Source organism: Pseudomyrmex gracilis, unplaced genomic scaffold (genome assembly GCF_002006095.1).
Source record: "Pseudomyrmex gracilis isolate BER0280 unplaced genomic scaffold, ASM200609v1 scaffold_30, whole genome shotgun sequence".
Classification (NCBI taxonomy): Eukaryota; Metazoa; Arthropoda; class Insecta; order Hymenoptera; family Formicidae; genus Pseudomyrmex; species Pseudomyrmex gracilis.
This window is the reverse complement of record NW_018020614.1, coordinates 614,218-629,485: the sequence shown is the minus strand read 5'-3', so window position 1 is coordinate 629,485 and position 15,268 is coordinate 614,218. Positions and strand designations below refer to the sequence as shown.

General features: G+C 35.6%; 5 protein-coding genes across 10 annotated transcripts; 2 read left to right on the top strand and 3 right to left on the bottom strand.

Annotated features, from left to right (window-relative positions):
* Positions 1–160: 160 nt before the first annotated feature.
* LOC109852504 (la-related protein 6) lies at positions 161–3,823 on the bottom strand. 2 transcript variants are annotated; one of them, XM_020423710.1, is made up of 5 exons: positions 3,773–3,823; positions 2,552–3,510; positions 1,348–1,669; positions 987–1,217; positions 161–854 (listed from the first exon to the last, which is right to left on the bottom strand). In XM_020423710.1, the coding sequence occupies exons 2-5, from the start codon at positions 3,275–3,277 to the stop codon at positions 559–561; spliced, it is 1,575 nt and encodes a 524-aa protein (XP_020279299.1). In that variant the 5' UTR covers positions 3,278–3,510; positions 3,773–3,823; the 3' UTR covers positions 161–558. The 2 variants fall into 2 exon arrangements, with proteins under 2 accessions (XP_020279299.1, XP_020279298.1); XM_020423709.1 differs by lacking the exon at positions 3,773–3,823 and adding an exon at positions 3,677–3,763.
* Positions 3,824–5,565: 1,742 nt separating this feature from the next.
* Positions 5,566–8,058, bottom strand: LOC109852511. 2 transcript variants are annotated; one of them, XM_020423725.1, is made up of 5 exons: positions 7,974–8,058; positions 7,618–7,812; positions 7,300–7,531; positions 6,118–7,102; positions 5,566–6,017 (listed from the first exon to the last, which is right to left on the bottom strand). In XM_020423725.1, exons 3-5 carry the CDS (start codon positions 7,522–7,524, stop codon positions 5,857–5,859), a joined length of 1,371 nt encoding a protein of 456 aa, XP_020279314.1. In that variant the 5' UTR covers positions 7,525–7,531; positions 7,618–7,812; positions 7,974–8,058; the 3' UTR covers positions 5,566–5,856. The 2 variants fall into 2 exon arrangements, with proteins under 2 accessions (XP_020279314.1, XP_020279313.1); XM_020423724.1 differs by lacking the exon at positions 7,974–8,058 and having other exon boundaries at positions 7,618–7,840.
* Positions 8,059–8,077: 19 nt separating this feature from the next.
* LOC109852512 (protein TSSC1) lies at positions 8,078–10,195 on the top strand. The gene is made up of 6 exons (XM_020423726.1): positions 8,078–8,548; positions 8,666–8,891; positions 9,045–9,262; positions 9,371–9,552; positions 9,635–9,931; positions 10,015–10,195. Exons 1-6 carry the CDS (start codon positions 8,501–8,503, stop codon positions 10,181–10,183), a joined length of 1,140 nt encoding a protein of 379 aa, XP_020279315.1. The 5' UTR covers positions 8,078–8,500; the 3' UTR covers positions 10,184–10,195.
* Positions 10,196–10,216: 21 nt separating this feature from the next.
* LOC109852510 (nucleolar complex protein 2 homolog) lies at positions 10,217–13,841 on the bottom strand. Of its 4 annotated transcripts, none has more exons than XM_020423720.1 (12): positions 13,742–13,841; positions 13,267–13,533; positions 12,937–13,166; positions 12,747–12,853; positions 12,509–12,630; positions 12,248–12,402; positions 11,954–12,175; positions 11,696–11,884; positions 11,500–11,619; positions 11,284–11,415; positions 10,990–11,205; positions 10,217–10,899 (listed from the first exon to the last, which is right to left on the bottom strand). In XM_020423720.1, the coding sequence occupies exons 2-12, from the start codon at positions 13,472–13,474 to the stop codon at positions 10,384–10,386; spliced, it is 2,217 nt and encodes a 738-aa protein (XP_020279309.1). In that variant the 5' UTR covers positions 13,475–13,533; positions 13,742–13,841; the 3' UTR covers positions 10,217–10,383. The 4 variants fall into 4 exon arrangements, with proteins under 4 accessions (XP_020279309.1, XP_020279308.1, XP_020279307.1 ...); XM_020423719.1 differs by having other exon boundaries at positions 13,655–13,832; XM_020423718.1 differs by having other exon boundaries at positions 13,698–13,832.
* Positions 13,842–13,960: 119 nt separating this feature from the next.
* LOC109852520 (THAP domain-containing protein 1-like) lies at positions 13,961–15,194 on the top strand. The gene is made up of 3 exons (XM_020423736.1): positions 13,961–14,137; positions 14,334–14,543; positions 14,653–15,194. Exons 1-3 carry the CDS (start codon positions 14,049–14,051, stop codon positions 14,993–14,995), a joined length of 642 nt encoding a protein of 213 aa, XP_020279325.1. The 5' UTR covers positions 13,961–14,048; the 3' UTR covers positions 14,996–15,194.
* Positions 15,195–15,268: the final 74 nt, after the last annotated feature.

Here is a 15,268-nt window from a genome sequence, read left to right as displayed (position 1 = left end):
TACTATTTGAAAGAGGAGGAAAATGATATTAAATTATAATGCTTCAAATATAAGAAACAGACAGAGCAAATAAAAAATAAAATCTTTTTTTATCCTTATTTTTTTTTAAGACATACAATATTTCTATGTTATATAAAACAAAACGAAGACGCATCGAAGACTCATACATGTGTAAAAAAAAAAACGTCAGATATATTCTTATCATATCTGTATATTTTAACATATTTATATATTCTCAATTGTGCGTCGTCTAAAAAAATCGGTTTTTACTTATTTAACTTTTATTTAATCTCTTATCTCGTTTTATTTATTTCACTGTTGCAATCTATTCTATAGATATATTATCACATGTGTTCTTTTATTATCGGTTTTGCTGTTGCGAGCGAACACAAACCGGAGAGGAAGCAAAATATGAATCGTAAAAAATAGTAATGACACAATACTTTTTTTTTGTTCAAGAACAGCATCGTTTTGATTGTGCGTTTATCTTAATAATTAAAATAATATTGTGCAACGCTATCACTACAACAACGATGTACTTAAATCTCACGTGTGTGTTTAACAAGAATGTTCTATTGGCATTCGCATGGAACGACCGAAGAAACCGCGAGTGCCATCGGGTCCTGACGGCATTCTCGTCACGTTTTCGGGCAAATGAGTCATCGCGATGTTGTTACCTCTCGATCGGCAAAATCCGTTCTGTTCCGAGTTGGAAGAACACAAAGACATCCTCCTGACGTTTACATTGTAACCGGAATCGCGGCTACACGTGGACAATCTTCTCACAAATGGGCCGTAGTCGGCCGAACCACGACGATCCGCGACGCAGCCCCTTCCGCACTCTATGGGAGAACCTGTGCGCATGATAAATAATTAATTTATATAAGTAAAAACATTTTCATATGAAAATAAAATAAAAATGAAAAAAAAACAATTTTAAAAACATTAGAAAATAAAAGGAAAAGTTAAAATACAAAATTACGAACCGGTGGTAGAGCAACAAGAGTAACGGCGATTGTCGTGATGATAGAAGTTGTTCGAGTAGCCCGGATGGAAGAAAGCTGCCTCGGAGCCGGATGAACTTGTGGAATAGCGCCTGCCGGAGTCCGAACTGGACCCGGAACACGATGACAGACGCCGGAACATGAAACCGTTTTCGGAACTGGATATAGAGCAGGAAGAGAACTTGCGCGATAACCACGCATCTGATGGTGATCCTATTATTATAAAAATAAATAACACTTTTTTTAAATAAAATTCAGCTTTTTTTTCTAATGTATTTCGCGAGTTGTAAAATAACTAAGAAATTTTAGTGTATCTTCTGTGAAAAAAGAAAGAACCCGGTACCTTGGAAGGGATAACCCGTATGAATGTGATACATCGGACATCCTTGAACGCTTTTCCTGTGTTTTACTCTTCCATCCTCAGGTTCGGAACCACTGGGGCAACTGGACGAATTATAATTTTCCTCCTTCGTCACTTTACCGAGAACACCTTTCTTCGTTTGGTACTTCTTCTTTTTGTCAGCCGACTGATGTAATTCGAATATTTTGGCGTTGCTCAAAGCCATTTGCGTGGCGATACGTGCGGAAGTCGAATCGGTAAACTCGATCAGGGCGCACTCCTCGCTGGATGACAGTTCCGGTCTTTTGGAAATCGCTTGTCGCACCTAATCGTAAGTAAACACTCTTGTCTCTTGTTTCAATATTTTAAATGTATATGTTTTAGATTCGTTGCCAAAAAAGTATCAGAAATATTGCGCTAGGTATTTATTAATATATTTAAAAAATAAGCCACACGAGTCATTAATATTAAATAATTAATGACTAGTAAATTAAATAATTAAATAATGAAATTAAATAATTAATTGCTAATTAATTAAAAATTAATAATATATTCTCAATTGATAACAGTTAAGTTAATTTACCAGATCTAATACACCTGGTTGATCAATCATGAAATCATACAAATTACAGGCCTTGCGATCCAAATTGTACCCACTTAGAAAGTGAGTTGTCACGTGTAAGCGAGATTACAACTCGAAAACAATTACGTCAAAATGGAAATTTTTGCGATGGAAAATTTCGTGAGTAAGAACCGAATCGTAAGACGTAGTAAACGGTCATTATCCAAGTCGTACTAGTTATCATCAATGGATTTATGCAGTGTTCTGCTCCGTTGAATCGACGATAGTAATTGCCAAGTTGTGAATCACAACTTGTCGTGTAATCCCGATGATAACACGATACGCTAACGTTTGACCGATATCGGTATTTATGTTGTTTTCGATATAATTTTTTAATTTGATACAAGTTTCTTGTTGAGTTTAACATCCAAATCTGTGCAATTTATATATTTGCCTAATATTGCCGTTATTATTTTACGTTTTTCAAGAGATAACTCGTTTAGTTTTTACATTAGTAAAAATTTCACGAAGATTTATACATACAGAGTTTGATCGATATGATTTCTATCGATATAATTTCTTGGCTAATATAAATTTGCAGTTGTAATTAATTTATTAATTAATAAAATTATTTATCAAACTTACCTCAGAAGGAACGGGATGTCCGGGTCGGAGAACTCTTATGAACGCTATTTCGCCGCAGGTCTTAAAAATTTCGGCGACAGATTCGATCGTAAGCTTCTCTATTGGCAGCCTGGCCGCCAAGATTGTTCTGGAAGGCGCCGTTTGGTCGAAAGGAGGCAAGGGATCCACTCTGCGCAGTTTCGTTCCTTCCGGATTGACTTTGATTTTTTTAGATCTCGCTAAGGCCGCTCCAACTACCTTCCAATCCTTGCTGAGATGTTTCACCCTCTTGAAGCTGGATATCAACTTTAAGGACACGTAGCCCTCCTTGTTTCTCCTCACGTGTTTCAGCAGAAAGGCATCCTTCAGGATATTCTCGTCGGAGAAGTAAAATTCTACCTGTGCGCATATCTTGTCGGCCAACTCGTCAGTCAACTCAACGGAATTGGTTGTTTTGTCATCAACTGTCGGAGTTTCGGACGCGAATACGTCTGCTTCTTTTTGCTTCTCGTCTCCGATGTCCGCGCCAGAATCCTGATCGATATCGACGTCCTTCACGGGCTTGATCTCGCTGTCGTAATCGGACAAATCGGCCTCTTCGCTTTTCGATCCTCTCCTGTCAAACGAAAGGCTGACGTCACTGTCGACCGAGGAGATGCTGTCCCTCGTATCGGATTTCTTCATGATCGGAGGCGAGAACGGCGGTGGACTGCCGATCTCTTCCTTCAATTGTTGCTGGACCTCCATTTGAAAAAAGCAGCTGTCTCCCAAAGATATTAGAAGATATTAGTACAACTGGGGCTACTTCAATTATTGCAATCTTCATTCAATTTGTTTTACGTCCTTTTTTTGCGGACAAAGTTTTTTTTGTCAAGAATACGTCACTAAAAACCGTCTTCCTTTTCGCAGCGATATCTTCACATGTCGCTTGTGATGATTATCCCTCGTCCTGTTGCTAGTCCTTATAAAAGTCGAATCATCTAAAAAAAAGCGCAAAGAAAAGCAAAACTAAGTCGTTTGATTAAACTATAGTTTTTAATTATTTTAGCGTTTACATAATATAAATAGAAAAAGATCAAATGACAAGATGTGACATCGAACTTTAAACGGATTGAAAAAAACTCAGTTAGATTGTGAAATAATTACGAGAGAGAAAGAAACAATTCAGGAAGAGACGCAGGACGAATGCAAGAGATATGAAACTTTTATATATACGCGGAGCGAACTCGTTCGCGCACTGACCTTCCATGTTGCACGCGGATCCTTTTTATAGCCGCGGTTGGACAAACGGTGTGCGGTGCGCGCCGGAGATATAATATATAGTCTCGTGGCCTTCTTAAATCTGGTCAAGAGTGAGGCATTCGATGAACAACTGAAGGGCACTCGAATCGCGAGCCTTGAAGCAAACGAAAGGGAGTTTGAGATGCACATTGGGTTTGCGGAAAAAGTCCCATCTGACCTAGGAGACAAATAAATTAAAGCACAACACAAACCAAGGTACAATATAAAATTTGTAATCTTGTACGTTTTCTTACCGACCTTCACCTTGACACGCGTTGTCGAGGTCAGCGTCCTTTGAAAAGATGAGTTACAATAATCGATCGATCGAGTATATCGATCGGAATGATAAACGCACGTGTTCTATGTTTTTTTTTTTTTTTTTAGGGCAAAATTTCGCCATCCGCGATTAAATTAATCGGCCGATTGTGCCATCGGAATTGATCAATCGCGTTGATTGATTAGCCGAATCGACTGGTTGATTGATTTAATCAGAAATGACGAAACTGTTCCTCTCAAAAACAATCACTGATCGCACACTGATCTCTTGTACAAGATATGTCTACATTTAAAGTTTCACTATATCACTTTTCTTTTGATTATTAATATTGATTGTTATTTTTATCACTTATTGCGCTAACAGTTATGAAATAATTAAAAACAAACGTTACGCGCAAGAGAAGGTTGTGTTGATATCGGATTTCTGTCAACGACTGTTGTCCGCTTAGTCAAGAAATTTAGACGTTTAGTTCGTTTCAGGATTAATGCAGGAAGCGTGATTAAGTTTATAGTCAAAAAACCTCGGTAAGGCCCTGCGGGCGTATTCACAAACATACGCTGCATTTGAACGTTACAAGCATAACAATATATAGGTCAAGTGCGGCTGGTACCACGTATGGCTATACGAAGGACGAAACGATCTGCGAGTCATCGAAAGGATTCGGTTTCTTAACTGAAATCCCTTTAGGCGTCGAAACAAGTTGTTGATATAGGTTTTGAAAATTAACGCGATCGTTTCGTCAATCTCGGCCAAACAAGTATAATAAAAGAGATGCGAGAAAAAAAAAAAAACTATATTATCTTCGAGTATCACGAAGGATGTAATTTAGCATGTGGGAAACACACATATCTCGGAAATAGATATATAGCATTAAAAAAAAAAAAACAAGAACGATAGATTTGTGAGTGTATGTGGGAGTTTTCTTCGATATGTAACTTCGTCAATTATAGTTTTTCTCGCAGGTTCTTTCCGTAATTCTTACGGAGAATCTCAAGACACTATAATTGAATATTCGAACGTTGCTTACTCACATGTAGATTTATAAGCGCAAAATTTATTCACACATATTTTTCTCACACGTTTTTAGAGATTACTCGATTTATAGTTTTTTTATATTTCTTATATAATATTATAATAAATATACAATACATGAATATATATAAATATAATAAATGTATAAATATATATTTCATGTATATTTTTTTGTACTTGAGAAAATTTTTGAAAAGAACCGTACGAGTAATTACTCGCTCTCTTACGTAATTTGGAAAATAATTGTTATCGTCAGTATATACGCAATATGTAATGTGATTGGAATTGATGGGAATCTTTTTTACACGCATATAGGAAGCGATATTATCGATCATACGTGTCAAGAGGATTTTCTTAGCGTCGCACGCCGAACACGGCGATCCACACGGTGAATCGCGTGAAAAATAAGCGTGAGACTGGAATCCTTCGACTTGGCAGTTTACAATTTTATTTATTTTTTTTTTGTACACGATTTTTTTTTGTATAATTTATCATAAAATACACACATACACATCAGTTCACACATTGTTCGGTATTAAAAATTTCGTTACTTCGTTGCGCAACTATTTCGTAACGTTTCGTCCGCGCGGAGATTTTCGATAACTGTAACGCGCGTGTTAATAACAAAGTTACAGAATAGACTAGCCAACGTATCTTCGCGCAAATTTCATTTTGCTTCGACGTCTTCCTCGCATTCCTTCTTCGATTCGATAAGCTCCTGGTTTGGCAAATGTTCTCAGGATTTTCGTAACATACGGGACAGCGTGGTGCACTTCAAACATCTGGACGAATCGTTGCCCACTATCAATGGACAAAACATGTGTCTCCATTTCAGTCCGTCCGTGCATACAACTTTAGCTATGTCGTCATCCTCGTACTCGTTGAAATCGTATATGCCTGTTTTGAGACAAAAAAAGAAAAAAGAAGTTTATTATTGAAATGCAATTGTAAGCCAATTGTAAGGATCTCTCGAAACGAAAACATTTGTAATTCGCACCTTGACAAATCACTCGCTGGTCAAACTTGTTAATAAGCATTTCTACGTCCGACAAACTTTTCACTTTGTTGTGCTTTCTCTCTTTTACAAGACTGTGCTCGAGCGGATCGATTTCTTTATTGACCGCGACGAAGTGCGCGATCATGTCGCTTCTTAAAAAAACTTGTTTCTCTACAAATGGCAGTCCGTTGTCTGTTATGTTCATACAGAGATAGACGACAGTTGTACTGTGACCTCTCGATGTCACTAGACACGACCAGCCATGCGGAATAGACACTTCTGTGCAAACATCGAGAAAATCTTCGAATAGCATGTTGCTGTCGTCGCTACACAACTCGCTGTCCCACGAATCTAAAGCGGCGTAATTTTCAGTAAGCGACACTTCGTTATCCATGTACATGCCGGTAAGTGGCTGTAGGCTACTGTCTGTGGTTTTACTGTGTCCACTCGTTTCTACTGCCGTTTCGCTCCTGTCAGAGAAACTGTGCTCGTTGATGGAAAAATCCTTCGTTCTATCGAGTACATTTACACCGGACATGTTGCATACTTTTCTCTTCTTATTTCTTTTCTCTGCAACGTTATTCATAAGCTCTAAATTAGAACTTGTTTCACACTCGAGTGCTTCGCTCGTTTCTTTCTTTCTGCATCTTGACTCTTTCGCGTTACTTACACAAGCGTTTGAATTTTCCCTATTCGTGTCTCTCACATGCGACAACTGGATGTTATTGAAATCGTTATTTTCCTCACCAGTGTAATCTTGCGACTTGGAATAACCGCAATAGTAGGCATTTCTGTTCTCATCACTTGCGCTTCTCTCTCTCCTAGGTATTAAGAAAGTTTCTTCTGACATTTTTCCCTTTCTCAATGTTAAAACATTTTCATTTATTTTACATACATCCGCGGTATCAGTGTCTGAACTAGCAGCTGAATGAAGATTTCTACTTGGCACAGCTCCTGGACGCAGTCGACACTTCTTGTACTCAATCTGTGTGACAATATTGATGATAACATCAATACAACAATATATGGATTTAATGCAAATTACTGTCTACCGCAAGGAACATTTTTGTACAAGAAACAATCTCAATGTGTTACACAAAACTGGGGATTAAGTTCGAACACTTAATAATTGACTGTATTGTACAAATTACATTTTGCGTGTAATGAAAATTAAACACTTGCCGTTACTACATGAGGCGGCACTCCGCTAACCCAGTGCGTAATAATGTCGTCCTTGTCAAAATGTCTGCTACACACAAACGTGTCGTCTGTGACAGTAACATTTCTTCTGGCGCGATACAAAGCATTTTGCCACTTTTTGCGCAAATCCGCATTCTTTGGCGCCGAGAAGAAGCTGAATTTATTTTTGTAATTGGTGTCCTTACACAAAGCGCACTTGCGAGTCATGACGGAGCTGAAAATTGAGTAATGCGTTTGAAAAATACATTTAAATATTATTTAAATTACAAATTACAAAACAAACGTAATATCAGTTATTACACATTCTATTTGTTTATGTATTCCTCATATTGTTGGCGGACAAAAAACCAACATCGCGTACAGGTTATTCTGACATAAAATGTTTTCAAATGTTTTCGTTACATTCGAAGATTGTATTTTTTTTATGTACTAATTACGAGCGATTGAATGAACGAGTTTGCTTTCTCTTCCGACGCTTTTACATCTCAAAAAGTTCTTAAACAACATGAAAAACACGAGCAGACAAATGTTGAAAATACACAACGTATACAACGGACATGTGCGCGTACACATGAAGTCATTTTGTTTTGATAAGTTTCATAGATCATCTCACGATAGGATTGGTCTATTCGGCGAAAAGGGTAAATAACAAAAACCAATCGTCTCGCAAGATCAGAGCCCCACTATTATTATTCACGGTTTCCTATTACAAAATCAATTGGTTCTTTAGGGCTTGTGCACGAGGCTGGGAATTGATCGAGATCTCGGTTCAGAAATGCCAATCGCATTGCTCGGTCGCGGATCAACGCCGATTGCTCAATTTCACGAGTTATGTTTTATTCCATGAGATGCGCCCTCTGATGTCGCTGATAAATATATTTATATCTTTATCTAACTTTATCGTTCGTCGATACTCACAGCTGTTTAATTAAGTTTGCTTATTGCAGCAAACTTCGAGGAAGCTTGTTTTATCGTTTTCACACCAATATTGAATTTATCTGTAAATAAGATTTACATGTTTTTATTGTTCCAGATTTTTCACAGCTGTGTCACATGTCACATGTACTCTTGTCTGCTATGTAAAGAGACTCTGTAAAATAGTAGTTTTTTATTTTGTCAATTATATTTTTGTAATACGTAATAATTTTTCTACATATAATATAAATAAATTCTAACAAAATCAATGGACATGGAAAATGATAATCCTGTCATATATGGACTTGAATTTCAAGTATGAACCTTTACTGTATAACTTGTCACACTATCTACATGTATAGTATTTTACCTGAGAAAATAAAATTGTAAACAATAAAATATATAGCTGCACATTGCTGTTTTTATATTTTAGACCAGAGCACTGTCCGCCCAAACTGCCGAAACCGATATCGTACGATTTCTGGTGGGAACACAGTCTTTAGAATTTAGCAACAATCAAGTTCACCTAGTGGAACTCAATGAGGAAACGGGAAATTTGAAGACTCAAGTGTTCCAGCACCAAATAGGAGAAATTTGGTCTCTACAAGCTTCTCCAGTCGAACCTGATATATTTATTACATGTTACAATAGTTTGAGCGGTAAATATCACATTTGTATATTTGACTTCCTTTCGGGAAATAATTTTTTTTTTTGCTCATATGTACAAATTAAAACACAAATTAAATTTTCCTAACAGTTGTGCTTATTTAAAAATTATATTCTCTCAATTTGTAAAATGTTTGTATTTTTAGAAGATGGCATCTGCCAAATGAAAGGAGCGATCTGGCGGTTTCCTGAGACAAACGAGTCCACCGACATTTTACATCTTCAGAAACTGGCAGACATTGACACAATCCCGTACGGCGCTGATCTCAAGACCATCGCCTACCATCCTACGGACAGTAAGAAAGTGTGCTCCGTTGTAGATAATAATTTTGTTTTGTGGGATCTGGCGAGCGAAACACCAAAGGTGCGATCTTCTCGTTTGCACGAGAGAACCGTTTCACTTAAAATCTTTCTTCGATCCGGATTTCTACGTTACTTTTGTAACTCAATAATTATTCTTCGCTTGATTCAGGTTGCGGTATCGGGTACCTTGACGGGCAAGGGTCAGCCGCGATTCACGAACGGCAAATGGAATCCTCACAACGGCGCCAATCAGTTCGTAACACTGAACGAGAACAATGTACGCGGATGGGACTTCAGAAGTCCAGCGAGCGAAGCGTGGTCTATTTTATCCGCGCATTCGCAAATTATCAGGTAACAATACGGTGTAAAAATTGAGATTATCTTTAATACCAAGATTTCAATGCGTTAATAAACATTTAGATTCGTTTTCTAGGGATTTAGATTTCAATGCAAATCGCCAATATTTTTTGTCCACCTGCGGTGACGACGGATACATGAAGTTCTGGGATATTCGATTGCCCACAGAACCGGTGTTGTCGCGCATGGAACACTCGCACTGGGTGTGGAACATAAGGATCAACCGTTTTCACGATCAGCTAGTTTTAACGTCTAGCAGCGATTCCCGAGTGATACTGTGCAATATCGCGTCCATCTCGTCTGAACCATTCGGACACATAGTGTCGGCCGAAGACGAATCTTCGCAAAACGAAGAATCCTGCAGTAAAAAAAAGTAAACTAAGAACATTTGCAGCAAAAGTAGCTAATATTTATCAAAAATATAAACCTTTTGACGTGTTTATATAAACGTTTCAGATTGGAAGACAGTCTTATAGGCAGGTACGAAGAGCACGAAGATAGCGTATACGCGGTAGAATGGTCATCTGCTGATCCCTGGACATTCGCATCTCTCAGTTACGACGGTAAATTAGTTCTGAACAAGGTGCCGCGTAAGCACAAGTTCCAAATTATGAACCTTTTATAAACTTATCATTCTTGGGATAAAAGACGAGCAGTAAACACTTGAAGTGAATTTTTCACGTGAATTTAACAGAACGAAACTAACTCCTTAAGTTAAAGAGCATTGCAGAAAGAAACATTAGAAACATTAGCTTAGTATTACAAATTTTTATGATCACACGTGTACATTACGTCTTTTATATACATCCATATCAAATTTCATTTTCAATCCCAATCATTAATATCTATATCTTGAACAATATCTGTATTTTCTCTTGGTAGTTCTTCATCCTTAGCGTTGTTGGCTAACTTCTTTTTCTTTTTAATCTTCTTCTTTTTCGTAATATTATGTGATGATTCTTCTATTTCTTCTTCACTGCCTTTTATCCGAAGTTCAAACTCGCTCTCGCTGTCGCTATCCTCCGCATTTTCCTCAAGCTTGTGTTTCTTCGATTTTCGTACTGCGGGCACTACGATCTCTTCTTCGCTCTTCTTCGCAAGATGTTTAAGTTTCTGCGACTCGTAAATCTTGATCCACGAAGCGTAAGATTTGGCGAGTTTCGTACCGTCCGTTTTTATCCTATTCTCCCAATTTGCAATCTCTGCCGTATCCTTCAAACTCATCACCGTTCTGGAACGCTCCGTTTCGATGTATTTCCTATTTTCTTCGATCATGCGGAGTAGTTTTTTCATCTCGTTGCAAAAAGTGGCTATCTTGCATTTCTTCAGAAAAACTCTCACCTAGAAAACATGTGCGTTTTTAATTTTTAACACATCTGTTAATGCATTTATACGAAAAGTTTTCGACTGTTATAAATTTTTTGCGCGTACCTGTATTGTGCAAAAGATAAATAAATCTGGGAAATATATATGATGACTTTCATTCGCAGCGTACTCGAACAAAAGTTTGTGAATGGTCTCAAAAACACTGTTTTTAAATCCATTTTCCACAAGTTGCGATTTCGACGCCCTTAACGTATACATAAATAGTAGAGGTCGCATCGAGACCGTTTTGTGTTTCTTGTTGAAGTCGTACGAATTCAGTACCTAAAACAGAATATTTGTTATACATTCTCACGTATATATGATCAGATAAATACAAACATAACAGAAAATGATCGATACCTCGAGCAGAAAAGGCAAAATAGGTATAAAACTTCCTATTTCTTTGGAAATGTTTATTAACATTTCCACGCAATGGAATCGCAAGGGGTAGTACTGCGCGGTTGGAATCAATTTTATGGTTCCAGTAATAATCTGTATTAAACATTAATTTCGATTAATGATGCATCTGATTAAATGCGAAATTAGATTTTTTCGCTCACTTGCGAACTTCAGTACCTGAACTAACGGATATACCAGAGATCGTAACATCGAGTTTTCTTTTGATTTTATCAGCAGATTCATCCAAAAGCGTAAAGAATTTATGTACTGCCAATTGTATACAGTTTGAAAGTTTTCCTGAAACAAACAAAAATAAAATATATAAAAATGCAAATTACATATCATAAATGTTTATTTCCAATTAATTAATTACCTTTTTCTTCAGTGTTATGGCGTTTCTCAAATGTATTGCTAATTGTCGTATAAAAACAAAGGCGTAGCTATACGAAAGATTAGGATCGATCAGATAAATCTCGACCAAGGAATGCATCATAAAGTTAATGCCCGGCAAAGAATTTGGTGACACAAACTTGGCATTTTGCACGTATTTTATATACATAATCTGCAGGAGGAAAGAACGACACCGTAATTGATCATCCTGAATAAATTCTTTTAATCACAAATTCATTACCTTTAACAACTTCTCGAGTTCCTTACGCCGGGAAGCGATATAGAACGTATTTAAAAAAGCTGTGACGCGTACAGCGTCATCATCGGTTACGGCCCACAACTGTAAAAGAATCTTCAGCAGTGGTTTTGTTAAAGATGAAAATGCTTGCGCATAAGGCATCATTTCACGAAGATGCTTGAGAAGTATCACTTGACTGCTGGGCGATCCGACACATTGCAATAGCTACGACAAAGACACGCTCTTAGAATAATTAATAAATTTTTAATTTGCAAAAACTCACTCAGAATAACATACTTTAATTAAATCTGCCAGATATGATTTTAAAATTCCTCGTATTTTTCTAAATCTCTTGGATTTGTGTATTTCGTCAATTTTTGGGTCACACTTTAAGTAGTCTTTAAATGCGGTGGGTAAATATGTAACGCAGAGTTGTATCACACCATTAAATACTACAAATAAAAGTAGAATTTTTCAATAACATTATTATTTTCCGAGATAAAAACAGAATTCTTCAAAACGCAGTAATTTGATATGTGCAAAAAAGTTTAACTTTACCTTTACTTCCTTCTACTACATATTCATCAGGTACTGTATCATTTTTATCTGCCGGTAATACTTGAACGCTGTTTAACGCTGCGTGAAAAGCATCCACAGCACACTTAATAACAGTAGATGATCTACAAATTAAAGGCAGATTGTACGGTTACTATAAACTTAAATATACATATACATACATATACATGTACATACTATATTTAAATACATATTAACTGAATGCAAATAATTAACATACTTATGTGTTTGTAATTGTTCTTGCCAAGTTTTCAGTAATTGCAATGTGACTTTCTTTTTAGACACATTTTCAGTTTCTCCGTCAAAGTCGCTATCGTCACTAGCAATCTATAATTTAACAAAAAAGATCAAATATGCTACAAGCATTTAAATGGACAAAACTTAAAAATAAATTTATATACAGTACATACCTCCAAATTTTCATTTGGAATATGTCTGTCATTATTTTGATCATCATCATCTTCTTCATCATCAGATATGTTGAAGTCCAAGAGATTTTGGTCATTTTCTTGAAGATACTCATAAAATTCAGGATCAAGATCTTTCAATTTCATTAATACTTTTTTATGCTCCACAGGATCCAAATTGCCTTCATCGCTATCTGAATTAGATTCACTATCATCCTGCTTGCTGTTTTTATCTAAATAAAAAAAATGTAAAAATATTGAGAAAAAAAGTACAAAACTTAAAATATATTGTGTAATTAACACACACATACTTAAATATACATGTAAAAATTATACCTATATTTTTATCATTACGTATAGACGCATTGTTTGGTTTCTTAATTATCTCATTTTCACTATCATCTGTATTATCTTCAAAATTCTGTTCAAAAAATTCTGCAGTAGTTACTTTACTCAAATGTTTTTTTTGTTTTTTAATATTTGTTGTTTTTTTTCCTTTTACAGACTTACGAGGTTTTTCATTTACTTTCTTTATCTTCATGATTATAATAAGCCTGTATTTTTACTTATATGAATAAAATAACGAGCTAGCAAATAAACCTAGAAAAAAAAAGTTTAAGGTTAAACATAAAACATATCAAACAACAACATACGTAACACTCTCTTTATTTTTTTCTTTTCATAATTGAGAGAAAGAGAAATAAGTATTTTTTGTTTTTACCTCAAAAAATTACTAGTGTATAACAAATTAAATATAATCTTACATTAAAAACAAGAACTTTTTGCACGTTTCACAGTTCTAGCTCACCACGTGACGATGGTTTCGAGTTTCTTCTTCTTCTTCTTCTTTGCATGTATGGCGCACGCACGTTCCTGCACGCTGCACGTGAGGAGCAAAAGCCAGTTTCGAGTTTCAATTTCAACGCCATATTTCTGCTAAATCGAAGATTAACAGCGCCTCTATAGCCTAAGTGGCAATTTCCAATACTAAAGTGGCATGTTTTTATTACAGTCATATGGCCTTGGCGGCTGGCTCCAGTTTTCTCTCTGTGTGTACATACAATTTGTGACTGTTTTGAGTGTCTAATAATTTATATTAATAAAGTGACCGCGCAATGGTGGTTTATTGTTTTATAGAAGGTTGTAAATCAACCAAATACAAAAGTGTTAAAGAGAAGTGTAAGAAAGTCTTAACATTTTTTGGGTAAGTTATTAGGTTATTTTATTGTAATTTGAAATGTGTCACAGTCAATTGTAATCAAACACATTTTATAAGATTATTTAGCTCGTAGAAATAATTATAGACATTTGTTAGATGTAATATTGTTTTTTTTCTTATTTTTAATATTAGTATTTGAAATATATGGTGATATGTTAATTTGACATTTGTAACTAAATAGATTTCCAACAAACTCAATTTTGCGAGAGAAGTGGATACAAGCCCTTATTAATTCCGGTCATAAAAAAGAACATGTGGCAAGGATTACAAAATGTAGCCGAATATGCAGCCTACATTTTGCTCAAGATTGCATCGAAACCATTGGTTTTTCAAGTGGTCGTTTAAAACCAAACTCTGTGCCAACAATATTTCCAAATGCACCAGAAGAAAGGCAATAATACTGATATTTTGTACATGATTAAATATTAGTTGAAATCTTTTGTAAAAACTCGTTATTTAGTTGGTAAACTATTTATACATTTTCATTGTTATCTGTTTAGTATAACTGATAATGAGAATCCTGGACCATCAAATAAGTCATCCATGGAAATAGAAACTGTTGCTCAATGTGAAGATGAGATTTGTCAAACTCCTCCTATAAAACAAATTTACTATATAGTTGATGTAAATTCTGGAAACATCAAAAACATGTCGTCAAAAATGTTGGTGAGAACACTGAATATGTTGAAGAAATCCTGCGAAAAGAAAGACAAAATAATTAATCGATTGAGGGTACAGCACTTTCGCCAAAAGAGAAAAATAGAGAGCTTAGAGGCTTTATTAGCTGCACTTCGTGAAAGAAATCTCCTTCCTCCGGTTTCATCAGACACTGTACAGGTATAAAAAAAAAAAAAAAGTGAAAAACAACTGTTCTACCAATAATTATTCTACAAAATTGTTTTACCAATCGTGAAAGAGTGAAAAAGTTGATCATATGAAAAGAATTGATTTCAATTCTATTGAAAACTCATTACACAAGAATATTTTCTAACAAATACAAAATAAATAAAAAACACTTGCATTGTATATTTAATACATATTCCAGTCAGTTTCACATATTGAATAATAAAATTTTTATATAAAGTTGAATATTTTGTATTTACTTCATTCCTTTTT

Bases quoted from the DNA above. Each gene is read 5' to 3' on its own strand.
- LOC109852504 (XM_020423710.1), bottom strand. From the start codon at position 3,277: ATGGAGGTCCAGCAACAATTGAAGGAAGAGATCGGCAGTCCACCGCCG. The intron at 1,670-2,551 runs GTAAGTTTGATA...ACTTACGATTAG, and splicing joins GACATCCCGTTCCTTCTGAG to GTGCGACAAGCGATTTCCAA. The intron at 1,218-1,347 runs GTACCGGGTTCT...TTATAATAATAG, and splicing joins TACGGGTTATCCCTTCCAAG to GATCACCATCAGATGCGTGG.
- LOC109852510 (XM_020423720.1), bottom strand. From the start codon at position 13,474: ATGAAGATAAAGAAAGTAAATGAAAAACCTCGTAAGTCTGTAAAAGGA. The intron at 12,631-12,746 runs GTATGTTAATTA...TTTAATTTGTAG, and splicing joins GAACAATTACAAACACATAA to ATCATCTACTGTTATTAAGT. The intron at 11,885-11,953 runs GTAATGAATTTG...TTCCTCCTGCAG, and splicing joins AACTCGAGAAGTTGTTAAAG to ATTATGTATATAAAATACGT.
- LOC109852512 (XM_020423726.1), top strand. From the start codon at position 8,501: ATGGACATGGAAAATGATAATCCTGTCATATATGGACTTGAATTTCAA. The intron at 9,553-9,634 runs GTAACAATACGG...TTCGTTTTCTAG, and splicing joins GCGCATTCGCAAATTATCAG to GGATTTAGATTTCAATGCAA. The intron at 9,932-10,014 runs GTAAACTAAGAA...TAAACGTTTCAG, and splicing joins GAATCCTGCAGTAAAAAAAA to ATTGGAAGACAGTCTTATAG.
- LOC109852520 (XM_020423736.1), top strand. From the start codon at position 14,049: ATGGTGGTTTATTGTTTTATAGAAGGTTGTAAATCAACCAAATACAAA. The intron at 14,138-14,333 runs GTAAGTTATTAG...GTAACTAAATAG, and splicing joins AAAGTCTTAACATTTTTTGG to ATTTCCAACAAACTCAATTT. The intron at 14,544-14,652 runs GCAATAATACTG...TTATCTGTTTAG, and splicing joins CCAAATGCACCAGAAGAAAG to TATAACTGATAATGAGAATC.
- LOC109852511 (XM_020423725.1), bottom strand. From the start codon at position 7,524: ATGACTCGCAAGTGCGCTTTGTGTAAGGACACCAATTACAAAAATAAA. The intron at 7,103-7,299 runs GCAAGTGTTTAA...ATTGTCACACAG, and splicing joins TGCCGCCTCATGTAGTAACG to ATTGAGTACAAGAAGTGTCG. The intron at 6,018-6,117 runs GTGCGAATTACA...GTCTCAAAACAG, and splicing joins CCAGCGAGTGATTTGTCAAG to GCATATACGATTTCAACGAG.